Genomic DNA, 26,398 nt, shown 5'->3' with positions numbered 1-26,398 from the left:
TTCCACACAGGCAGCAGTCTCAGCTCTGAACCCTGCCACAAGAGAATTTGCGTAGGAGGATGAAGACCAATGCTCGAGACGAAGTACGGCAGAAAAAATATGTTAATAAATAAAGGGTAACGGGAGAGAGAAGGAAAAAAAAAGACTGTACCAGAGGACTTCTGGTCCTGCTGACCACAGAGAAAAGAACTAAAGTACTGCCAGGCAAGGCCGGCATGAGAAGGGGCATGGGCATCACCGCACATGTGCACAGCAGTGTGTTCAAGCTATGGGAAGACATTTGTGCTGGACAAAAAGGTTTTGGGAACTCCCACAAGTAAGAATAAAAAGGCATCGGAAGTATGCATAATATGGGATTTTGTGACAAACCATGGACCTTGAAATTAAGTTAATCGCATAGTGCCTACTGTACTCCTAGGCCATAGCCCCCCTTCCAACATATTTGTGAGTTCCTACTCACCAGGATTAAACCAAAGTGTTTTTCTGTGCACTGCAAAACCCCCTCAATTTTGATTGGTCTCATATGCATGCATATGGGCTCATATGTGGTTCATTCCTACCGGGTCAATTACCAACTGCCCCAAACGTTATAAAGGAAACTGGACACTACTTTCCCACCGTTGTACAGAAATCTAGTCTACTGACGCTTTGACTTCCCCCATCCTTCCCACCCGATTCTCGACCGGCCGAGAATCTTGCTTCTTCTCCTCCTCCTTCTTCCCAGACTGATAGTGCACCTAATTTCACTCAACCTGGCATAAATAAGAGCTTACTAAAGGTCGCTCTCCTCAATACTCGTTAAACATGTGCAGGATCTGCATGACTACATCCAGAGTTACAATCTCGATATTCTTTGCATCACTGAAACCTGGATTCAAGATACGAGTGGCCCTGCTGTCTCCTTGGCCTCCCTTCCAGGTTACACCTTGTTTAATGCTAACCGCACTGAGGGCCGGGGTGGCGGAGTTGCGGTTATTGCAAAATCTGAGCTAGGTCTGTTTCCAACCACAGCCTCATGTTCAGGCTGTGAAATTCTGCATCTCAAAATGACGCCTTCACCTCGGAACGGTGTCAACATTGTGCTGATCTATTGCCCCCCCCCTTGCCCCATGCCAGACTTTAACAAAAATCTTCCCTCTCCTAAATAACCTTATCAGTCCAAATTCTGCCACTATATTCTTGGGTTACCTGAATCGCTGGAAAGGGGACATCAGCGATAAGGAAGCGAAAGACCTGGAATCCACTTTATTGGAAAACGATCATAAAGTTATCAATTCGGAGCCAACCATGGTTAACCAACATACACTTGATTGGATTTTGACTAGGAAGATCAGATCTCAAGATGTAATTACCACCCCCTGTGTATGGTTTGATCACTGTACTATTAGGTTCACAATGCAACTCCCAGCTCCTCAGACTAGATCTCCTAACATCAAGAAACTAATCACTGGTCGGAACTTTAAATAGGTGCATCCCCTTGACCTTCAGCTTTGCTTAGAATCCAGTATGCTGAACTGTAAAACAAATGTCCACCTTCACTAACATCTTTACCAAAATGCTTGATCCTACGCCCCCCCCCCATCAAATCTAAATTAGAGACAATCAGAGACATCAAAACTGGTTTAGACCTGCATTAAGGGTCTTAAAGAAGAATAAGCGTGCTCTTGAACTCATCTGGACAAAACATCCCTCGGATGCCTCCAGTTTAGAATGGAAACTAGTGTGTACAAATATATAAATCAATAATCCTCGAAACGAAAAGATTTTTTTTTTCAATTGCAAATACAACAATCTTCAAATTCAACGGCAAAGCTCTTTGAAATAGTGAAATCCTTCGAAAAACCCAAAGCCGATGAATCTCCCTTTACACCTACCAATCTTGACTGTAATCGGACGTCAGTCGCCTATAGTGAGAAGTTCCAGTGCGCGGAACAAGATAATACTAGCCCAGGGCCTTTCCACTCCCATTGGCGAGTTAGATCATTCTACAGCGAAAGGCATGACATCTCCCGGCTTCTTCTTCTCTCATATCTCCCTCCTTGATAGGACTCCTATGCTCTCTTCAAAGAATGCAACCTCTTGTCAGTATAATCTCTTGCCTCTGAAACTTATCTTGTATCATAAAGATCTTTTTGCTCCTTATTTTACCCACTTTGTAAATGCCTCGTTTAGAGATTATTAAGTCCCCACGGAAATTAAGAAAGTAACTATTTCACCCATACCAAAAACAAAAAAAATGAACATCAATGCCACGGACCCCAGTAATTTAAGGCCCATTACCAACAGCCAAATCTTTTAGAAAATCATCTTGTGGCGACCTCCCCATTGCAAGCTTTCATAGAAGGTAACCACAAATTTCACAACCGACAGTCTGGCTTCTGCCCCTCTTTCATTCATCAAGGAAACAGCTCTGGTCGACTTACAGTCCCATCTCCTAAAAATCATGGAGAAAGGGAAAGCTGGTATGTTGATTTTATTTGATCTGTAGATCTGTCCAGGGCTTTCGACCATGAGCGCCTCCTTGCGTGCATGCAGAACCAAGCTAACTGCTCCAAAGAGGCGGTTGACTGGGTTCAGTCCTCGTCTAACCCGGAATCAAAAATCCATTGGGGTTTGGCCTCTTCTTCCGTCTCCCCCATTGTCTGCGGTGTCCCCCAGGGCGCTTCCATCTCACCATTACTTTTCAATCTTATGCTTGCTCTTGAAGGAACTGGGTGTATTTGTTACCAACTATGCTGATGACACTCAGCTGGTCATCAAGCTCAGCGGAGACCACATTCAGGACTCCATAACCCCTAATAACATCTACAAGTCCATCGAGGATTGATTATCAGAGAATTGGCTGTGTCTCAATGGCAGCAAAACCGAGCTCCTTATCTTTGGCTCTCCCCAGGCTCGTTCTAAACTCATACCTTCTTAGGACAGCTCTCTCCTTCAAGATAACAAGATTGTGAACCACAAAAAGGTTAAAACCATAGGGGTTTACCTAGAAGACTCCCTTAATTCCGATGTCCAAGTGCACCACCTTCGCCGGAACTGCAACTATTACCTAAAGCTTTTCCGGAGCATCCACCCTTATTTGTGTGAAAAAAAACAGTGACCATAGCACGTGCCACAATTTTAACACGACTAGACTACTGTAATATCCTGCTGGGCGGTGCCTCCAAGTCAAACATCCAGGTCTTTCAAACCATTCAAAATGATGTGGTCCGCGTGGCCTAAACGTCCCTAGGAGATCCCATATCTCTGACCTCAGGAGAGATCTTCATTGGCTCCCGGTACAGGAGCAAATCCATTTTAAAATGAGCACATTGGTGCACCACTGTCTTTATGGTAACGCGCCTGAATATCTAAAAGCCGACCAGAATTCTGCGATCTGCCACTCTGACCCAGCTGCAGGGACCTAGATACACTTGTTCTAGGGGTCTTGGAAGATCTTTCTCAGTCACTGTGTCAGCCTCCTGGAATACCTTACCACCAACCATTAGAGCCATGTCTAGCCAGACGCTTTTTAGGAAAACACTGAAAACACACCTGTTCAGGTAACTCTGTGGAAACATGACAGTTTTGCCCCCCATGATACTTGAGTTTCCTATTTGATCACTGTCCTGTCTTTTTGTAGTTCCCATTGTGTCTGTTGCGCCCTGATGCCTGCGGGCTGTCGGCGCATGATAAATAAATAATATGAGGTGCCAACCTCTCCTCCCCCATCCGTGCCCCAACAGTCCTTTTTCGTTGTCTATGCTGTACCAGACTGATGTCTAGTTTAGCAAACCTAGTGGGAGGGCATATGGAGGAAGGGGCACTTTGGAACAGAGTAAAGTAGTCCCCAGACTACTGATGTTAAATTACATTGACATTTGTACGCTGAAGGGGAGGTGGCCCGACACAGACAATCCAGAAATAATATGCAGAACTACTTGTCTGAACTTGGCATGATCTCAGGAGCTGGAGTCTAAACAGTAATGCCAACAGCAGGTAGCACGTGAAGTCTAATTGGTAGCTCTAACAATGCCCTCACAACAGACTTGCCTCTGGAAGATTACCTTGGCCCAACAGCATGAGCATGCAGAGCCTTACGAGGGTGTAGGCCCCGACATGAGTAACTCTCTATCTAGTGAGAAATGCTATGTTTGGAAGTCACCTGCCTCTAAAGAGGATGAAAAAAGTGTCAGATTACTCAATCTCCTTAGTCCTACTGACAAACGCCTAGATTATGAAGTGTCCTTTCATCCTCCAAGCATATATTAAGAAAGGACTACGGCAAGGAGATACTCTTATTAATGTGGACATCTGAAACCATATTTGGCAGCTAGAAGCAGTGCATACAGAGCACCACCTTATCCTTGTGAAAAGTCAAACTGTTAATCTACGCAAAAAGCCTGCAGTTCATGGACCATGCAAACTGAAATAACTGCCACCAGAAATGCTGCCTTCCAGGCTACTAGGCTCTGGTCCACCAAGTCCATAGGCCCAACACGTTTGGGTCACAGGAGGGATGAGTACTTCTCACTGGTGTAAACAGTCACGTGACACCCTCAAAATATGGACTTCAACACCAAGTGAGATAGGGGAAAGGATCCCCCTTCTACATTCTTGTAAGCTGCCACCAGTGACAAGTTGATATGTTGTGAAATAAGGATTCTAGTGATAAGTCCAAAGATGCCAGATACAAGGTGAACAAAACAATCTGGGTCCAGGCTGAATCACAGAGGATCTATCAGCCTATTGAAGCACCAATGGGAAAAGCCTGTCGATTTGCTCTTATATTAGCCCCCCAAAGAGGGCAGGCGAGCAGCTATGACAATCTCTAAAACATCTTTGGCTGAACTTAGATGCCCCAAGGTCACTTCCTCAGTAAATAGGGTGATAACTGAAAAGATTAAAAAACTGAGATGGATGCCAGATTCTCACACCACGAGGGGAAGTCTGATCCAAGAGGGCTATACAAGGCTCTTGAGGTCCGTAAATGAGAACGTGGCTGGCCACAGAAGTCCACGAAAATCCTTAAGCAAGACCAGACTTCCTGAACTTCCCAAGTGCCTTCTTTTTGAAATAGGTCTTTATTGAAATTCAAATTTACAGCACTTGCAATAATACCATCAGAAGATCAATCTTGTGTCATCAGAATTTCATTTGACATTTTAAGAATCTTAACCCTCCAGTCAACATAAAGACGTGTTAATAAATAAAACCAACATCAAATTAAACAAACCCGATTCCAACCAGTAGCTTAAACAAGATTCCAAGGTTACCCCTCCACTCACCCTTCTCCATTGAACCCCACTTCAGCAGCACCCAGCACCCACAGGTATTCAGCATTGCAGCAAATGTCTCAAGGTTTGAAAGAAACTCTGCTGCCTGTCCTACACAAAGTCAAAAAACGGAGCCCAGGTGCGGGAGAACTATCATCTTCCCTATTAGGTGTGCTGTTAATTTCTCCATTGCAATGATGTCACAGACTTTAACCCACCAGAATGACGCCACAGGTCCCTCTTTGGTTTTCCAGAACCGGGCAAGTGCCTTGTTTATGAGGACAAGGTAGAAAGGCATAAAGGGCCAGCCCCTCCCAAAGAATGGCAAGAACATTGCCTATTGAGTTTCTGTGCTTTTCCAGGTTGGAGCCAGACAGGGGACGTTTTTCTTTGCGTCGCAAACCAGTTCACCAAGGGAGAGCCCCACCTTGCAAAGAGGTCCTGTACCATTTTTCTTTTTTATGTAAATCTCTTTCTCATGGATTATGACCTCCAGCCTTCTGACGGCATCCGCGTCTAGATTTTACCTACTCGGAAGATAGAGGGCTCAACATGAACGTTATGTTCATAGGGCCACTCCCACAACTCCACTACCACCACAACCAACTGGGGAAATGGTACCACCTGCATGCTCAGGTAAAGCATGGCAGTCGTGTTGTCCATCAAAATATGTACACAACAATTGTTAATCTGTAGTAAGTCTTTCAAGGCACTGGAAATGGCCTGTAGTAACTGCTGATATGAAGCTATCTGCAGATCTTCCAGAGTAGCTACCCAGTCCATATTGATAAGGCTGGCAGAGAGGTGCTTTGAAAACTCCTCTCACATGATTTTGCATCAACTCAGATCTGGGTGTGAAGATGGAGAGTTCTGTAACATTGTCTAATGGGGGTTGTGGGGGGCGGTGGAGGGGAGATATGCTTGAGACCTGGCAAACACTAAGTAAAGCTGGATCCTCTTTATATTGAGCCTAGCGTGCAGCCCAGTCAGGATACTGGAGGTCATGAGCCCAAGCAAAGGCTGGAACCCACAATATGTGGTCACAGAATAGGTCAAAAAGACAGAGCGAGTCATGAGAATGTCTTTTATACTCTCCTCCATCGGCAAATCACTGACACAATGAGTATCCCAAACGTAGACTATGAATATCAGCCTCTGAACCAGAATCAAGGCAGACTTTGCTGGGTTCACTGACCAAAACAAAACAGCAGGTCCAGTAGGATTTGTTTGTTTATTTGTATTGCGCACCAGACCCAAAGTTATCAGGGCACAGGAAATATAAGAAAACATTCATCTTAAGTTACAGAGTCATGTACATTTGGAGATTTGGAGAGAGATTCCACTTCTGATTAACTGTGAGCCAGGACTGGCAAGTCGTTAAGTGTGGATGTCCCAACTGCCCAAGGAAGGCCGCCATAGCATCATTTTGGTGAAAACGCATGGAGTTGCACTGAGCCAGAGGGGAAGAACCCTGTACTGAAATTGGCACTTCCATATTGAGAAGTGTACGTGCAGTTCCCAAATGGGCACATGCAGGTACGCACCCTCCAGATCCAATGCACAGACCAATCTCCCTGATCGAGGGCAGACTAGATCTGCGCCAGTGTGATAATCTTGAACCGTTCCAAATGTAAGAAGGTGTTGAAGGAAGACAGGTTCAGGATGGAGTACGAGCTCACCTGGTTGTTCTTCGGCACTGTAAAAAGCCTGGAAAACTAACCTGTCTCCTTCTGGTGGGGGGGAGGGGCGGAATTCTCCTCCACTGCCTTGATGTCCAGGAGTTTCAGAGCCTCAGAAGCTAGAGATGGCCCTCAACTGTAGCAGGGGAGGGAATGAGGTCAGGGGAGAAGATGGTCTCACTTGGCAACTGAAAGGACTGATCAGTCCTTGCCCTTCATTTCGACAGGAGGAAAGAAATCCTCCCATGAGAGTTGAATGAGGAGGAAAAAGGCAGTCATTGTTATAGTTTAAGTCCGGTAATGGCATAGGTGGAAGGGTCCTGGGAGAACCCTGTGGGTGTGGAACCTTGCTGCTCCCAAGGGGGAGCTATTCACCTGTCTGGCCAGCTGGCCTCTCTAGGAAGCCCATGAACCTCCCAAAGATACATTACCTGCTCTCCAAAGATCTTGTTGGGGAGATGAAGGATTTAGAAGCCGGCTTAGCAAACAATGCCAGAGACGTGCTCATTTGCATACTGGCCTTGATTTTCTGTATTGCCTTGTCTGAGTAATGAAATAGGAGAGTGCCCTCGAAAGGGAGGTCCATAATCTTCTCCAGCCTCCTGTTTGTCAGCCAGCAGAAACATAGAAATAGGCAAGCTTCCACCACAATCTTTGGTTGCTCACAACTACAAAAAACCGAACATTTGGATTGCCTGAGCTGCAAGGCTAAGTTCTGGTACACCCTCCGAACAAAGGCGTTAAAGAGCTTATTCTTCTTCCTCCAAGCAGAGGCTGGCTGTGGGCCTAGATTGACGCATGACCACAGCCACCATGGAAGAGGGTGACTGCAGGTCAGAGGCAAGACATGAAGCCTCCAATGAGTGGCCGATACCTCATGTCATTCTGTCTGCCAAACACTGAGCCTGAATGGGGTTTGATCCAGATCTCAAGGACATTCGCCATGTCTTCATCTGTAAGGGGATGCCTAACTTCTTGCTTGTGCATGCAGGAAATCGCCATTGCCAGCACCCCACTCTCCAGAATGGGGATCTCAAGGAATTCATAGAACAGTATTACTCATTCATATAATGTCCTTATAGCGGAAGGCAGTCCCTCCTCCTAGTCATCCCGCAGGTCTGCTGGGTCGGAGGGATGTGGAGCCAGAGGAGCTTGCACAGATGGGACATTGGAGGCTAAGGGTACTGTGTAGTTAGAGATGGTGGTTCTGGTGCCAGAGCAAACGATATCAGTGGAGAAGTATCCTATGCAGGGGCCTAGTTAACTACGCTCTTGGCAGGCGAAGTGGCCGAAGGGCTCAACAGGAGGCCGCAACATCTCACGTAAAAGGTCATGGTAGTATCTCCCATTGTCGGGATTGCATAAAGAGTCGGAATATTGCCAGAAACCTGTCCTCAGGTGGAGGTTGTTCAGGCTAGACTGAATGGGACCAAGAGAACCGTCAGGCTGGAAACCAGGAGGGCAATGTACTCCCCTATAGTCGGAGCTCAGAAAACACCAGTGGAGAGGACGATGTGAGGGGGCGGCAGGGGTTGGAGGGTTAAGCTCTGGAGCAAGCAACATTCACATTGGGGGGAGGGGTGGACCACTGCACCCACAAGTGTCAAAACCCTGATGCGAAGCAGGTGCCGAGGACAGGCATTTCCTGTGTAACAGGTGACTCGTTTTAGTTTGCTCAATTTCATGATTTTTTAGAAGCATCTACCCTCTTGTGAGCACATTTGGCAGGTTTGTGAGCCTTGTAGGGAAGCTAGTCCATGCCTGTAAACTCATCCATCACAATTCCTTACAGGAGCCAGGCAAGTTGGTCCTTTTATGTTTAGTCCGGTTACAGGGATCCTTGGGCTTCCACTCAGATCTAACCCCAGATTAGGGAACCTTGTGTCACCGCCTGGAGTTGGCTCCAACCGGGAACCTTGGGGTCGCCCCTGGACCCTGAACGGGGAACCTCTGAGAGCCTCTTGTAGGCAAAGGGTCACTGAGACACTTCCTGGCCACAGGCACTCAGAGAAAGGAACCCCTCAGCCGTGTTGTCGTAAATGTGGGGAGGATCACTTACCTTCTATCGCGTCTGCACCACCAGGAATTCTTGAAGGTGCGGCGGAGTAGATCTGGAGTAGATCTCGTCCCAACATTGAAGACGGCGGGTAAGCATGCAATCTGACAAGAAGTTACAACACCAGCAGTCCCACCGGTATTCCAAGCCCAAGCACTCCAGGCTGAGCGCATGGGAATCAGCTTCTGGCAGCACACGCAGGCTGCAAAGGTGGCTTTACCTGGGATAGGTGAGGGAAACCGAAGTGTTGATGGCAGCCGGATGAAGACGAATTAAAAAGTAAATAAGGGGAAAAGGATGAGCGCAAGAAGCACCACACCAAAGCTCTGTCACACATTCCACAACACCATGGGAAAAGGGATTAGTCGGGCGCAGCATTGGGGGCCGGTGAATTAAGGGGTATGGCCGTGTGCCCATATAAGCGATCAATTAAATTGCAGGATTTTGCTGTGCACTGAAAAATGCTTTCATCCAGTCTCCGCTACCGGAAATTCCCTCAACTAAGGAGAGGGGTACGCGCGATAGGAGTAATAATTTATCAAACAACGAGTATCCGAAAAGTATTGTTCCAATTTTGCTATTCACTGAAGGTGTGACTGGACAACATTAATCTGTCTGGCACGCTGAACCAGTGGCCATCACCAAACAGTGAAATGTTTGAATACAATGTGCACAATATTATGAACTATAACCTATATGGACTTGCATATTCAACACATTCCGCAGTAAAATGACATAACAAAACATTGGTGTAATTAAAAAAGTGCAGTTTATTGCTTTCAACGTCCCCTAACCCTGAAGATAATAATCGTACTAGCAATGCAGGCTTTTTTGATAAATAGGACTTATTTTGTTTTTTGCAGCGCCACTGTCAACAGTACTGAGTAATCGTTTTGGTCATCGTCCCGTAGTTATGGCTGGAGGGTTCCTTGTTAGCCTTGGAATGGTTACAGCATCCTTTGCTCGAAACGTTGTTGAAATGTACTTAACAATCGGTCTAATTTCTGGTAAGTTTATAGTTTTAATTCACTGCATGCTCTGTATAACTTCCTATTATTGTAGTAAAGCATTTAAAAATGCCAATAAATGAAAAGACTGCCCCAAAGGACAGAGGACTTCCCCGCCCTCACTCCTTCACAACTGGACTCCCACTCTTATTGCCTCCACGTGTGCCCTGTGGATCACGTTTGCTAAATTTCGAATCTAGCTGTGCCCTGTGGCTGTACTGCGTTTTTGATTTTGGCTTTGCTCAGTGACGGCATTGTGTTTCTCTGTCCTGCTGTTCCCGTGTTGTTCCGCCTCTTCTGCTCCCACCCCCCCCTCGCGCTCTCCCCTAGTGGTCACACCCTCTGCTCTCTCCCCCCTCACCTCCGTCTCTCCTTTCTTCCCTCCTCCACATCACCTATGGCACTCTCTGTTTCTCCCATCTTCTCACTAATTCTGGGAAGAAGTTCAAAAAGGATATCTTGGTGGCTAACCCTGGTCTCCCTATCGCTGACACCTACAGCAGCGCTTCCTTCAGACAGACCCTCACCGGAATCTTCTTTGTCGTTCCTTCACCAGACCTAGGGACACTTCATATGGTCTCTTTGCTCTCTCCTCCCTCTTCCTCTCCCATTAACGGTGGCACCCTATGGGAGGCCCTCCTGGACCCCCTTCCACTCCGCTAAGGTAATCATTAATGTCTACCTGAACGGCACCGTCCTGGTCCACGGGCCTCAGGCCAACCTTCTCTTTGACAGACGCTTCCTGCGCCTCATCAACTTCCTTCCTTCCTTCCTTCCTTCTCCTGCTGTGCCTTCTATCACCTCTCCGGCTTCCTTGCCTCCCACCTCTGCCTCCTGCTTGGCTACCTTGCCCTCTCCTCCTTCCTCTTCTCCCCCTGACCTCCACTCGGGCTCCTTCTACTCCTCCGTAGGGCATACCTCTGAGTCTTTCAAGGTTGGCAACCTTCCCCATGTTGCCACTCTCACCTCTCGCTCGGCTGTCAAACACTCCTTCGACATTCTGCCGCCTCCTGGAAGAACTCGACCTCAATGTCCTCGGTCTCACCGAGACATGTTTCACGGCCAGCTCCGTCACAAGCTTTCACACTCTCCTCCCTGATGGCTATAAGATCCTCTCCGCGCCCAGATCCAACCGTCCCGGCCGGGGGTGTAGCCTTGATCTTCCCGGACTGGATTACTTCCTCTGTGATTCCTATGCAGGCCTACTCCTCCTTCGAATGTCTTGTTTGCTACAAGAGAAAACAAGCAATGCCCAGACTTCGCGTCCAGGTTTCCACCCAACCAGACTCCAAGGGGAACGCCCTATGGATGAGTTGGTCAGGGAAATTTGCCTAAGCTCTCCCCCCCCACTCATGAACAGGGTGGTGAACAAGATTCACAGAGAACAGATGACACTTATCCTAGTTGCTCCCACGTTGGCGAGACAACCCTGGTATCCACATCTGAGCAAACTGGCAATGTGCAATCCCATCAAGGTTCGGTGCCAGACCAATTTGCTATCCGAGGACTGGGGACATTACACCCTCAACCTCACTCACTGAACTTGGCAGCATGGCTCCTGAGGTCAGAGTTTGGACATCTTAATTTACCACAAAGGTGTATGGGTATCCTTAAGGAAGCTCGTAAACCAAACACCAGCCACTGTTATTTCGACAAGTGGAGGAGATTTGTAATTTGGTGCCAGTCAAAACAAATAAACCCGATAGAATATACTCCAACTCACATTCTTCATTATATGCTCCACTTGCTAGACTCCGGATTAGTCTTTAACTCTATAAAGGGTCACCTGGCGGCTCTATCAGCATACACCACCTCTCACAAAGTATCATGGTGGAAGGTTCCTGTCATCAAGGCATTCATGGAGGGAGCAAAGCGACTCCAGCCTCCTATATCAAACACACCACCATGCTGGGACCTCAATGAAGTACTCGTAAAGCTCATGGGGCCCCCCCTTTGAGCCTATGCATAAGTCAAGCCATAAACACCTCACGTTTAAAACTGTTTTCTTGGTGGCTATCATTTCCAGCAGGAGAGTCAGTGAGCTTCAAGCATTGTCAGTGCAAGACCCTTTCTTTGTTATCCACAAAGACAGTTAATTTCAAATTCCACGTAAACCAGTCCATCGAGCTTCCAGCCTTCTTTCAGAACCCAACAAGTTCAGCTGAGAAGAAACTCCATACACTAGATGTAAGGAGGGCGGTCCTTTACTATGTAAACAAGACCAGACGAAAACAGACCAACTGTTTGTCTTCGTAGAGCTCAGTACACACTTTTACTCAGCACTACTGCATTGACACTCACTCCAAAGCAGATACACAGGTGGGACAAGCGGTTCTAAAACATCTATTTGACGCTGGACCTTCTGACAACCCACCACCTTCTCCTAACACGGCTTGCTAATCCCTGCAAAGCATGTGATCTTAGCAGATTCCACAAGACTAAGAAGGGATACATTACTCACCGTAATCGTATTTCTGATGCTTTTATCTACTTAGATTCACAGGCACCCACCCTTCCTCCCCTTGAAATAGAAGGTGCATACATGTTTTTTAGCTTTATCGGATAGAGATCTGTTTTAATAGACCTGTACTCCCGCTTCACTTCATGCGACCTCATGTCAGAAACGAAACAATCTGTGGGACTTCGACGCATGTCTGACATTGGGTACAGTGGACGTCACACTAGGTATTACTGGCACGCCCTGTCGGCGTCCCTTTTTGAGTTTAGAAAACAGCAATTGTAATACTCTGCAGCTTCCACTAGATGTCTGCCTATGCATAGCCTGTGAATCTAAACAGATAAATGCATCAGAAATAAGATTACGGTGAGTAACACACACACACCGGCGTCTCCCACTGTAATAATAGCTGCATTCATTATCCATTGTAATGAGACCGTGGAAGGATGAAGGCTTAAGTTAGCTTGCTCGCATCCTGGGAGGACTAAGTGCAGGCTCGCTCCATGCCAGAGGTTAGCACTAAACATGTGAGCTTATCACTCGCCATATCCATTTAATTGCAAGCTATTACATTGACAATAACAAACCACTAGCATTTATATGCAGCCTTTAAAGATAAAAAGATTGAAAGCTGTGGTTGCTCACTCTGCTCTCCACTGAGAAGTGTGGCAATACGCATACTGGTGCTTACACATTTACCTGAACAATGCCAGAAATATTGTTCCTGTTAATAGTGGAACAGCTCAAGATAGTGTGAGCAAAACAAAATTACTGTATACGAGCACCCAAGATTCAAGGCGAACAATGATTTAGGTAGGTTGTCATGGGCTCTGGTAAAATTAAGCAAATGCCACCTTCCGTTACTCCCCGGGGGGGTGAATACATTACTCCACCTCTCACTCCCCCTCTCACTCCCCATTCTCCTCCCTCACTTCCAACTGAAATCATGCTGCTTACACATTCTCAATCTTCCTACTAGGTCGCCTGTCTTTTCTCCCCTGCCCCTTTACCTTTTCCAGTTTGTTTGGCTCCCACTTACCCCATGTAACTCTTATTGGCATCAAACCCCACCATTCTACTGTCTTTCCTGTTTCCGTTCTCTATCCCTCTCTCGTGCCTCCAACTCCCATTCTATCCTGCTCTTTAATCTCGTTTCAGACTAAATAGGCCATTCCGGTTCCTCATTTTTTGTGGGCCCCTGTTTACCAATGATAGGTAAAACAGCCTTCAAGGCACACTGCTACTGTACGCAGGCATGTAACTAATTGGTGAAGAAACATTGGCAACAATACAGAAAGCTGTGCTTTGCTTCTGTCCACTACTTTTCTAGCAAAAACTGTTTTCTTGAATTCAGGTGCCCATGTTTAAGAAAATGACCATTTGTTGTTGAATGCTGGCAATGTGATTTGATGAGTCTAAATTGTGAATGTTGCCAGGATTGTAAAATTGAACCTTGCTTTGCCTCCACAGGTTTGGGATACTGCCTAAGTTTCCTACCAACTGTCACCATATTGTCGCACTACTTTGATAAAAAACGTTCACTTGTTACTGCAGTTGCCTCCACTGGAGAATGTTTTGCTGTCTTCGCATTTGCACCTGGTAAGTATCTTACATTAACAAATTACATGAAGCGTAAACAATAATAGTGAATGATGCAAGGGTGTATAAGAAGGAAGGTGGCATGTTTGTTGCTATAGAAATTTGTTGATGAAAAAAAAAAGAAAACTCACAATCCCCATCGATAAGAAGAGTTTCTCTGCCGCAAACTAAAACTAAGGGATCTGTCAGATTGTCCGTCCAAATTCAAGTCCACCGTCCTGTGTTACAACCTACTTATATCCCTTACACTACAACTAAGAACTACTATCATCCAACAGTAAATTCTTTCTCCAGGAGAATGACTCCCTTCTACTGGCATACAGGTGGCGTTCCCACAATGTTCTCTTGCAAACAAATGCCGGGGGAATGACTCCTGGCTGGTAGTTCCAGGACTTTGTACAGTCAACTTTCTAGACCAGGAGAATCACTTCTTTCGCCTGGTACTGATCGGCACTCTCCAAAGCCAGGGGGAATGACTCCCTGACTCTCGCGCCTCTTCAGTGCTATTGAATGGATTTGGTTTTCTCACCAGGAGAACGACTCCTTTCTCCTGGTATTTTTATTCCCACTTGGATTGGCACTCTTCCACTGGATGAGCAAAATATTACTTATATCGAGGTCCCAGACTCTTCTCTGGTGGTCAGTGGGCTTATCCCCTCCACTGGTCCGAGAATAATTTCCTCACATGCACCCTTTCCTACTGTTGGGGGACCAGACCCTCGATGGCCCTCCTCTAGGCTCCATGCTTGCACTGGCATGATGCAGAGACCTCTACACTCCACCCACCCCTTCCTCCCATGCCCCTGCCGGTCCGCCCATGCTTCCTGTTACCTTTTGGGACTTACTTACATGGCACCGGTCTCTCCAGATACTGGGGCGGTCTCCATCCTGCTTCCTGAGGCTGTCTGCTTCGTTACTGCTTCAGCGATGGCTCAACGTTTTGTGGCTTCTTGCACCGTTCCAGGACCGCACAGTCCACCTCCTCCTGGAGGTCATGCCACTGCCTTGCCTGCTTGGGCTCGGGTCTTCCGACGCAGAACTCATCACAGACTCACACAGCTACTCACCGGCGTCCTCTTTAGAGCTGTTCTCTGGTTGGGTCGAGTGCAGTCTTTGAAACTCTCAGGTTCTCCTTCCATGCGGATGGAAGGCAAAGACAAACAGTCCTTCACTTTCTATTTTACGGGGCTTACTCCGCCCAGCGTAACCAACACCTGTTTTCAATGGCTCCTTGGTATTCCTCATGCCTCCTGTGAGCCAACTTGCCTAAGTACCAAGAGAGTCAGTAAAATCCTCATGTTTTCTTTGCTCTTCTTCGTCCTAGTACTTTCTATCTTGGTTGTACTCCTGGCACTATAGAAATACATCAGTTTACTTTTGATATAGTGGTTTGAAATGGAGGGGGGGGGGGGCAAGACATGTGGGGGGAGTGTTGTTACACAAAGGTTTGTACCCAAGGTGGCTGTCCTTATCCCCAGAGGGGAGGAAGGGGGGTCCCTCCCCATGAGATACTCCCACATTAAACCACACCTAGGGGGGGCCCATTGGGGAGTGGCCACACCTCCCTAGCCTCATGGGAAAGGGCTCCCCCTTGGGAAGAAGTGACAATACTTAGCGAATCGTCACAGTGAGCACACCAAAATGAAAAATGTTCTCCAATGTATGGGTTAAAAATCGAAAATAAAAAGTCAAATGTTAAGGTGCAAAAAAGTCCCCTTTAGAGCACTTTATGATCAATGAATGCCACCTTTTCTAGTGTGACAACCACTTTTCTCATACGACAAGTTTACAGTAAATGTACCGGGAGTAGAATGTTATTTCAAATAGTTCACATTTTCTTGGTTAACCTGTGAGCTGCTTGTGATGTGTTCCCAGCAGGAATCGTGCACATTTTTCCCGATTTTCTCCATAATTTGTTCCATCACCCGGTAGTCAAAATTACAATCACGGCCTACTTTAGCAAAAACTAGCTGCAGTTTTGAGCCTGCAATGTTCCCGATCTTCTCCATAATTTGTTCCATCACCCGGTAGTCAAAATTACAATCACGGCCTACTTTAGCAAAAACTAGCTGCAGTTTTGAGCCTGCAATGTTATTTCCTAGCATCTTTTTGACCCCCACCTGCAAAATCAAACAATGAGATCTATGTGATATTCAAAACACTGTTTACATTGCATAGCTGTAATGCATTGCAGTTTGTCGAAGTTGATTTCAGATTTTTTTTTTTTTTTTTTAGAAAAACAAATCAGTAAATATACAAGATTTTTTTTTTATTGATTGTTTAGCGACAGACTGATTTTGGTGATCAAGCTTTGATATATGTCCTGTTATGTATTAATTTGCTTTGCCTTTACGGCCAACTTCCATGACTCCATGAAGCCACACTATTGAATCGACTGCCCCTCTCGTGGTCCACTAGTGAAAGAACATGGACAAATGTGATTTAAAGGGAATTACACCGACATATATAATTGAATTTACATTTTCTTTTTACCTTGAAAGTCAATGCTTGTTCAGTCCAAAAGTCACGCAGTCTTCCTCGCGGTTCCAAACACAGAATTAATTTAAGGGTACATCTGAAAATAATAGTAGTCGAATATTTGAAATTGGAACATTGTCCAATGCGTGTATACCTTGAAATAATGCAGGGCATAAAATAAGCAGTGTCGTATAGCAATTTGCTATGCAATAATATAGGTTTACTAATTAATTTGAGACTTGTGTAGCAAAAATTGCTATTTAAGTTACACTGTTCAATGAAAGCACATCTCATCCTGCATTCCTCTCTTGCCCTCAGGCCTCTCTACCCCCGTTTTTGCTCCGTTCACTGCAGTAATCATCTCCTCCACTCTTAAGTGCCAAAGTCCTGTGTGGGAGTGATAGTCATTTCTTTTGTTCAAATAATTGCAAGCCAGAAGTAATCCCGAAGATACTTCATTAAGCCAACTATATCCTGTCTGCAAAAGACCAATATGTTTTAACTTTATATTTTTTAAAAGACAGTCATGCAATTCGATTCCTTACATAAATTCTGAAGTAAGACAGTGCAGTATCTCTATGCTTTACAGTCAAATTTAGGTTAGTATATCTAGATCTCAGTGTAAGTTAGATTTCATTTTATTGGGGAAGATGTATTATTTAGACAAGAGAACACTTTTGAAAATGTACTGATTACACCGCCAAATACTTTTGATGGTAAACCTAGTTCTGTGACCTACTAATTGCATACATCTGTAACTGATGCTCAACCCATGAACGGAACCCATACTCCTGTACAGTCCCTTATCACCCTGATGCTTTATACCACTACCCTGAAAGTGAGATGGCCACAATTTTTCACCTACTTTGCCCAGTTCTATGCCTGCTACGCCATCCACTCTGCTTAGTCTCTTGCTTTCTTTCCTTTTACATAATGATTACACAAAACTAACTACCAACGTAGTGATCAATAGTTCCATTCAGTCTGTACATCTACAGATCTGCTCAATACCATCCACCGTATTTAGCCTCCAGAGCTCACTTTGCACTACGATTGCCTTATATAATGGCAAACAACATGAGAGGTGGCCAAACTGTTTTCAGAGCCTTTTTATCACATCTAGTTGTGTCCATTCATGGAGATAATCTTTTGTAGATGCTCATTTAGGGCATAAAAAGTTTACTCGCCCGCTCGTAGAGTAGAGTAGATTTTTATGAAGGGTGAGTTACCATTTGCAGGGGACGTTTGAAAGTTTTATTTCAAATGTACTTTTGTTTGCAGCATGGCTGACCCATGGGTGGTTTTTGGTGACTTGCACCATTTTCCAGAAAGTGTATGTACATATTTGTTGTCATCTGTTGTCACGGGTCGAGTGCATTTCTCTTAGGTTGAGTAGGCAAACAAGTTACTAGACCTGCGGTCTTGTAGGATTTTAAAGAATTTGCAGGCCTAACTATTTCACTAATGTTTTACTTGAGCGGTGCACAAAAACGTTGTATTTTGCTTGTTTTGTGCCTTGGGTACAATACCTTCTGGTGACATTAAAAATATTAGTATACCAAAGCTAATCAAAGGGATTTGTTTGCTGATAATTAGCAAACTCTGCTAATCAATTTTTGAAAACTAATTTATGCCTTGTAATGGCTTAAAGAAATAACTTGCCAGACTGAATCATTTGATTAGGTTAAGCAGTCGCCTTCGTTGGTTCCATATCAACAGTGGATCCAACATGGCCAGCAACTTGTGTCGACTTTACCTTGATTGCATAGAACATTTCCCAAATTCTTGACTTGCTCAGACAAATCACACAATTGTGATAGATTTTGGTGTGTTTAGGGCACCTAGTGCAAGGATTGGAAAAATAAAAAAACCTGATAAGTTACTACAGGGCTGGTTACTTCGTGGATTACTTTTCTTTCAAAGGATCCCCCCCCCATGCATACCCTCCCTGATCACCTTCACCCTCTATAGCCCTACGCCACTATATCTATTTTATCCCCACATAGAAACCTACCACAAAGTAACTTAACAAGTTGTAAATATTGCTGAAATAATGGTATACAGTTCTAATAATCATGGCCAAAGAGGGGTTCTATCCTGCCACTAAATCTTTCCCATTTTAGTCAGTTGTTAGAGCATGTAGTTCTCTTGTGTGAGGGATGTACTCTTAAATCATATAAAGGAGGCTCTCATAGGACAGCAAGATTAAAAGGAGGAATTGGTAGCTGTAAGTGTGACAATTGGCCTACCCAATTTTTAGGGCTCAGTTGACACTGCGACAAAGGTATGAGTATTCACTCACCAGCCATCAAGCCAACATACAGTTGTATGAGGTTCTGAGCTGTTAGGTATGCCTGCTTCTTGCCTGTATCGGCCAAAAATACAGAGGAAAAAAAACGAATGGAAAAACCCAATTTCCGGCTGTAAAAACGAAATCCCATAATATAGAACGAGGCTAGCAGGGGTGAAGGGAGAAAAGAGGGCCCCTGTGGAGTCACTTCCAACCTATAATTGTGAGAGGGAACTGACGTTGCAGGTAGAAGCCTGACGAGGGGAGGCAAAGACAGGTAAGTGCGGGTATTTGGGGATAATTTTAGGGAGTAAAGGGGTGGTAGGGAGATGGGATTCAAAATGTTCATTATACGAACATTTCAGTTTAATTTTTTACCGCAGCGGTAAAATCCGCCAGTTTCATCACATACATCCGTCTTGCCTTGCTGAAAAGGCTGGCGTTCCTGTTATGTTCGGAGGAAAATTCATAAGTGCAGTCTCAAAGCATGGCAAGCTCCTCTGACAGGGACTGAGATAGGGCCTCAGATTTTAATAACTTAAAGATCTCAAAGCTAATACAAAAAAGCTGGGAGTTGGCCTAATGATTAACAATGTTCATTCCTCTACCCCTCCTATGCTTTGACTTTGCACCACTCGGTTTTGAATTCATTGCAACTGCTTCTCCCGCCGACCCCGGTCACCATCCTGGACTCCTACGTTCCTTCTACTCTGACTGTCTCACGGGTAGTGGGTCAACTAGGAGGCCAAAGATCGTACTCATGTCAAACTTTAACCTCCACAAAATCGCTGCCTTCGCTCAATCGCGAATTCTCGTATTTGACAATGCTCTTAACCCTGTGCACAGTCTTCCCATGGCAATTCAGCGATTCATTTGTTGACATGACTTCGCTGAGCAAAACACTTCAACTGTTCAGTCTGTGTGCACACCGAGGCGTCTCAATAGGAACACGTGCGAGGATGTGAGGATCTCAAGCCGCAAATTGACACCCACAAGAAGGGCGCATTGGTAACTTTAACTGCAATATGGTGCAGAAACGGGCACGAGGTGCAGAAAGAAAAACCAAAAACCAAGCAGGAATACAATATGTAAGTGCTATGCCCATACCAATCCCGACCGTGCAGAACCCAGGGCTGGAGGGCGAAGCCGAGGGTGGGGCTTGCGAAGGTGAGCCCAAGACCCGCATGTGCCAGATGTCACCTGCTTTAACATCTCCACCAGAGAAGACGAGAACTTTTATTTGCATTTTTACTTTGAAGGCGTGATTGTGATTTTAAGGTTAGGGAAATATCTAAGGTGGTTTGTAACTACTTAGGTAATTGGCATCTTTAAGGTGAGGCACACTAAAGCCACCCCTGCTATTTGGGTGTGACCACAGAAGACACTGCCCATGCACCAGTTTACAAGGTTGACAAAGAGTCAGATTTTTGTTCCAAGTCTATCTGTCCACTGCAGAGAAACACAGGAATTTCCAATGCTGTTTTTTATATCCCCTAAATGGATGGATGGTGGAGACTGACACATGCATGAGATGTCTTAATAATGTGAGGACAAATGCTTTTTATTTATATTGATATTTTTCCCCTGAACACGAACTCCCAGAATGCGTGGAGCACTAGACCACCCATCTAGGGCCCAAAATAATGTCCAGTCCTTTGGACACAGTAGAGAGGGTATCAAAGGCATTTTTCTTTAAAGCAGTCAGCAGACATATTCAAAATAGTAGTCCGCATTTTTTTTCTTTCTTCAGAAGCACTTAAACGTCACCTTTCAGACACATTAGGGTTTTTTGGGGAATGAGTACAAAAAGGAGGAAGGTCAGGAAATAGTTCAGTTTCAAGGAATACAAGTGATGCAGCCACACTGCAGCAAGAGGGAGATCGGATGAACAGTCCCATAGGTTCAAGAATGGAGCTGGAAGGTTATTCAGCAGAAGCAGGTGATACATTTTGTTGAATGGCAGAACAGAAGGAGTTGAGGTGTGCCAGGTAAAAAGCGCTTAAGCAGTTAAGTATTCCAGGATAAACTCGGTTAAACCTCAAAGGATAGGTTGCAGCACCCTGTGGGAAAAGCGGGCACCTCAAACCCACTTAACAAGACAAATGTGACATTGGGTATTCCCACATTGTGGATGTGCTACCAACAAAACACTTCGACATCCCGAAATAGAAAAAGTCCTCTTGCAAGCTTCCTTTCCAATAAATATTCTGAAGTAACACTAGAATGAAGGTTTCGGACGTTTAATCTTCATCACATCTTTCTCAAGGCAAAACTCGTTATTTATGGCAGTGTGTAAATGTCTTGGATATATTTTGACGCCCGAAAATTCTTCCCATTCCGAAATTTTTAATTTAAGTCAAACCGAACATTCTCATTCAATGAAAAACGTCCTATATGACCCACAAATTCAATCCCAAATGTATTGTTATTCAAATAATCAGTAAATTGCTGAAAAGTTTCTATGGACCCACTCCAAACCACCAGAATATCATCAATGTATCTTTTCCATAGTACAATGAAGTCTTGAAATATATGCGTACTGTATATGTAATGATGTTCAAAAAAACCCATGAAGAGATTGGCCAGGGAGGGTGCATATTTAGCCCCCATGGCTACTCCTCGAGTGTGTGCATAATATTGACCATTAAATAGAAACTGATTATGTTTGAGCGTAAAAGCCAAAAACTCCTTAATCATGGATATATGGTCAGCATGAGAAGCCAAGTGATTTCTAAAGTAAAAATCAATAGTATCCAGTGCCAAGTGATGCTGGATGGCAGTATAAAGTGATTTCACATCATAAGTTATAAACGAAAAATGGTCTAACCACTTGATGGAGGTTAGAGCCTGAAGAGTATGTGTGGTATCTCGTAGATAAGCAGGCAGTGTGGCAACCAAGCTTTTAATGGCGATATCTATATATTGTGAAAGCCCTTCTGTGGCCCAACCTAAACCACTTAGAATCGGTCTCACTTGGGGTAGCTGAATGTATTCTTTATGAATCTTGGGTAAAAAGTACATAGTCGGCATGACTGGAGCCGTCCGATACAGAAAACATTTTTCGTCATCAGTAATGAGTCCACGTGAGTGCCATTTTTGAATTAGGTCAGACACATTAGCCACCGTTTGCAAAGTAGGATTGCCTGACAAAAGTTGGTAGCAACCAGGAGTAGCAAGATGATCATTCGCCATCTGAAGATAATCATCTCTATTAAGTAGAACAATATTACCGCCTTTATCGGCTTCCTTAATGACTATATCCTGATCCAACATCAATGTAGTTAACGCCTGTTGTTCTACCTTGGAGAGATTATTGTGGTGTCGCAATCTATTCTTGGGGTGATCCATAAGAAAATACAGATCTTGTAAAACAGCCTGGTGAAAGGTATCTATTACACTCTCATCGTGTGAAGGTGGTACAAATTTGGATGGTTTCCCAGGAATATTCCTAGTTCCCCCAGTCCCATCACGATATCAGATATTGAAGATACAACATTATTGTTGTCCTTGTCAGAGGCACCTGACCTTCAGAAAGGTCAGTTAGAACAGGAATTAGGTATACAACAGTTACCACTGCAAATGTTAGAACATAAGAAACCATCCAAATTTGTACCACCTTCACACGATGAGAGTGTAATAGATACCTTTCACCAGGCTGTTTTACAAGATCTGTATTTTCTTATGGATCACCCCAAGAATAGATTGCGACACCACAATAATCTCTCCAAGGTAGAACAACAGGCGTTAACTACATTGATGTTGGATCAGGATATAGTCATTAAGGAAGCCGATAAAGGCGGTAATATTGTTCTACTTAATAGAGATGATTATCTTCAGATGGCGAATGATCATCTTGCTACTCCTGGTTGCTACCAACTTTTGTCAGGCAATCCTACTTTGCAAACGGTGGCTAATGTGTCTGACCTAATTCAAAAATGGCACTCACGTGGACTCATTACTGATGACGAAAAATGTTTTCTGTATCGGACGGCTCCAGTCATGCTGACTATGTACTTTTTACCCAAAATTCATAAAGAATACATTCAGCTACCCCAAGTGAGACCGATTCTAAGTGGTTTAGGTTGGGCCACAGAAGGGCTTTCACAATATATAGATACCGCCATTAAAAGCTTGGTTGCCACACTGCCTGCTTATCTACGAGATACCACACATACTCTTCAGGCTCTAACCTCCATCAAGTGGTTAGACCATTTTTCGTTAATAACTTATGATGTGAAATCACTTTATACTGCCATCCAGCATCACTTGGCACTGGATACTATTGATTTTTCCTTTAGAAATCACTCGGCTTCTCATGCTGACCATATATCCATGATTAAGGAGTTTTTGGCTTTTACGCTCAAACATAATCAGTTTCTATTTAATGGTCAATATTATGCACAAACTCGAGGAGTAGCCATATATTTCAAGACTTCATTGTACTATGGAAAAGATACATTGATGATATTCTGGTGGTTTGGAGTGGGTCCATAGAAACTTTTCAGCAATTTACTGATTATTTGAATAACAATACATTTGGGATTGAATTTGTGGGTCATATAGGACGTTTTTCATTGAATGAGAATGTTCGGTTTGACTTAAATTAAAAATTTCGGAATGGGAAGAATTTTCGGGCGGCAAAATATATCCAAGACATTTACACACTGCCATAAATAACGAGTTTTGCCTTGAGAAAGACCGAGAGAGGTCGAAACACGTGTTGGCACATCACTCTGTTACGTTTCAACACATACTGGATGTGATGAAGATTAAACGTCCGAAACCTTCATTCTAGTGTTACTTCAGAATATTTATTGGAAAGGAAGCTTGCAAGAGGACTTTTTCTATTTCGGGATGTCGAAGTGTTTTGTTGGGAGCGCATCCACAATGTGGGAATACCCAATGTCACATTTTGTTGAATGGAGCTGCTCTCATATTATGTGCCCTCTTGATGAAAATGCAAAGCCCCACAGAACCCTAGCCCATTCCATAAAGGGTAGTGATCGGGTTTATCATCTAATCAACAGGTAGAAATATGTAACAAAAAAAGAAAGAAAGACGCAGAGTCTGGTTGATAAGCTTTAATGTGTTGTTCAGAGCCACAGTCAAGTGATGGGAGGCTTTTTTTTTTTTAACCTTCAACAGAATTAAAGTGAACCTAAATCCTTAGCTTTATTGGGAGAGTATTCAGGAGGGTGGATCTAAGTATATAGATAACTGTGCCCCCAAACTGGATGCATAAGCCAACGGAGGGGGGATTACATTTAGCTTGGATGACCTTGGACATCTAGAGGACTGGCGGATTGAAAGACCTTCCCAAGGAATCCTAAAGTGCAACTAAGAAAGGTCTTAGGGACCAGGTACAGGGTTTATAAGTGTAACTTCATTATCACCCGAAGTCACTACAGATGAATTAAATAATGGATTTGCATAATGCAGCTTTGCAACATAAATCCCCCCACCAAGCCACTTGATTTGATAGAAGGATCCGAAAGGATGTGTTTTAGCTTTTTCTGAAGGTAAGGTGGTTGTCTTTATTGTAGAGATGGTATAGCAGAGCAAGTTCCTTTGTAATTGGCCTAGTTTTGAAAAGGGACTGCATAGTTGTTTTAGCAAGTTCACTTTAGCTAGAGATTTTTTGTTTTAGCGGGAGAGCGTATGGAGCACACAGGAGCGTAATATTGTAGTTTGTTTTATTTGAGGTGGACTTAAGATGATGAAATATTTTTGCGATCATTCTTTACTTAATTCAGACACTAAGGTGGCACTTTGTTGTTGTAATTTGCGTTATATGCACTGTTTTAAAAGTATATGTGTTTGGTTAGGGGAAGATAGTGGCTCATGAAGATCTGGTACCTCACAATTTTATATTTTTTGTCACATGTATATTGGACAATTAATAAGTTGAAAATGTCTTCAACACAACACAATTCTTTGCAACTGAAACATATTTGGTTGGAAAATCAGGAGAACTGAGTAACAAGGGGTTTCATATGTGAAGTACAAGTTAATTTGAGGAGATCTACGAAGGTGTAGTCTGCATGGCATTTAACCTGTGCAGCATCATTTTGGCCTCTTCAGGGTTACAATGTTGTATTTTTGAAAGCCTTTTGTGCACACTGTTGAATGGCTAATAAATGCTACATCACCTTCCCCGTAAAACTGCAGTTTGATTGGCAAGGCATAGAAAGGGATGAACTCCTAACTGCGGGACTGATGGTAGAATCTATTAGTCAGACGTGTTTTCTTGCAACCAAATTGCTAGGTTGGGTGATTACCGTTAAAGGAAGGCACAGGGAGTATGGGTAGTGGAAAAATGTTTCATAAATCAAAGTTACAGAATGTTAAAGCAAAATCATAGCCGAGACTAAGTACGTAGTATGGTGTTGTGGCGGGACGATGTAATTGTCAACTTCAGGTGGACAAGATGGCCCATGCCTGTCATTGGTATCCATGCCTGTCATTGGTATCAACTATTTTCAATATAGCATTAAATACTACTTTCGGGGGTGGAGCAAGACTGCTAACAGGTATGTTCAAGTGCAGCATTTCAGCCCTGCACATCGTTGAAAGCAGTATTTATCACTATAAGCACTTTGAGTCGCCATCTGGGGTTCCAGTAATTTTGTGGATTTGTTTTTAAGTGAACCAGGCTTTGGCCAATTCATGCTTCCCTTAAAAAGAAATTGCACTTATATCCGCAATTGGAAATAACTATTTCTAGGACCTGCAGGTGAACCACGAGATATGCATGTGAGTGGGCAGAGGGGGATGGGGTTGAGGTGTGGCCCTCCAGTAGTGACTTGACCAGGGGCACCGCCTCCAAGTTCAGGGTGATTGCTGGGCAGAGGCGCAACGAGCCAGCATGAAACACAGGCGGCAACTGGCAGATTCCGCTTGCGTTCCCGGCCTTCGGATTGGCCAGCTCTCTCCCGCAAGTGCAATAGATAATGTAATCATAATCGTAGAGCAAAGCAAACTCTGGAGGCGAACTACAGTGTATGGTATTGCATTAGATAAAGGTGTGGAGACTGGATGAAACTATTGATCTCAACACTGCGTAAACATTAGTTAGCTTTGTGTATTAGTCATGTAAGAGGCTAAGCACAGTGGATGATGTTGCTGGCTGAGAACAGGGCAAACTCGGTAGAATATTGTAGTTTGCTGCCTTCTCTCTTTCAAGCTAGCTGGTATAAAGCAACAGGATTATAAGATAGAATGTGAAGGAGTTTGGATCATCAGCTCATGGGTTGAGCACAGATGTAACTAGATTTGCCATCAAAAGCATTTGGCCACGTGAGCATGTACATTTTCAAAGGTGTCCGCTTGTCAATATGATGCATTTTCCCCAACAAAATGAAATAAAGTGGACACTATGAGGTTTAGATACAGCAACCTAAATTTTACTGAAAATCATTAAGACAATTAAGTGTTTTACAGTAGCAAAACTGTCATTATGCATTATGTAAAAACTCACATTTTTATGAATTATATAGCAGGACTAGGACTGCCTTTAAAAAAAAAAAATGGTTAATACATACTGGTATTCGCCAAACAAGAATATTTTATGAAAGTA

General features: G+C 44.1%; 2 protein-coding genes across 4 annotated transcripts in view; one reads left to right on the top strand and one right to left on the bottom strand.

Annotated features, from left to right (window-relative positions):
* Positions 1–26,398, bottom strand: part of ARSG (arylsulfatase G) — a 2,321,949-nt gene that overhangs the window by 2,194,780 nt on the left and 100,771 nt on the right. The window contains exon 2 of one of the 3 annotated variants that reach the window (XM_069655065.1): positions 16,548–16,629. The exons of the other annotated variants lie outside the window; for them this stretch is intronic. The gene's annotated coding sequence lies outside the window, so the exon portion shown is untranslated. The remainder of the gene's footprint in view (positions 1–16,547; positions 16,630–26,398) is intronic. 3 annotated transcript variants of the gene reach the window in all.
* Positions 1–26,398, top strand: part of SLC16A6 (solute carrier family 16 member 6) — a 71,463-nt gene that overhangs the window by 23,245 nt on the left and 21,820 nt on the right. Inside the window, exons 3-4 of the mRNA XM_069655063.1 lie at positions 9,854–9,997; positions 13,926–14,054. Of these exons, the coding sequence (XP_069511164.1) occupies positions 9,854–9,997; positions 13,926–14,054 (273 nt within the window). The remainder of the gene's footprint in view (positions 1–9,853; positions 9,998–13,925; positions 14,055–26,398) is intronic.

Source organism: Ambystoma mexicanum, chromosome 3q, assembly GCF_040938575.1.
Source record: "Ambystoma mexicanum isolate Mex_15411 chromosome 3q, UKY_AmexF1_1, whole genome shotgun sequence".
Lineage (NCBI taxonomy): Eukaryota > Metazoa > Chordata > Amphibia > Caudata > Ambystomatidae > Ambystoma > Ambystoma mexicanum.
The sequence above is the reverse complement of the archived record's forward strand: the minus strand, read 5'-3'. Positions and strand labels throughout refer to the sequence as shown.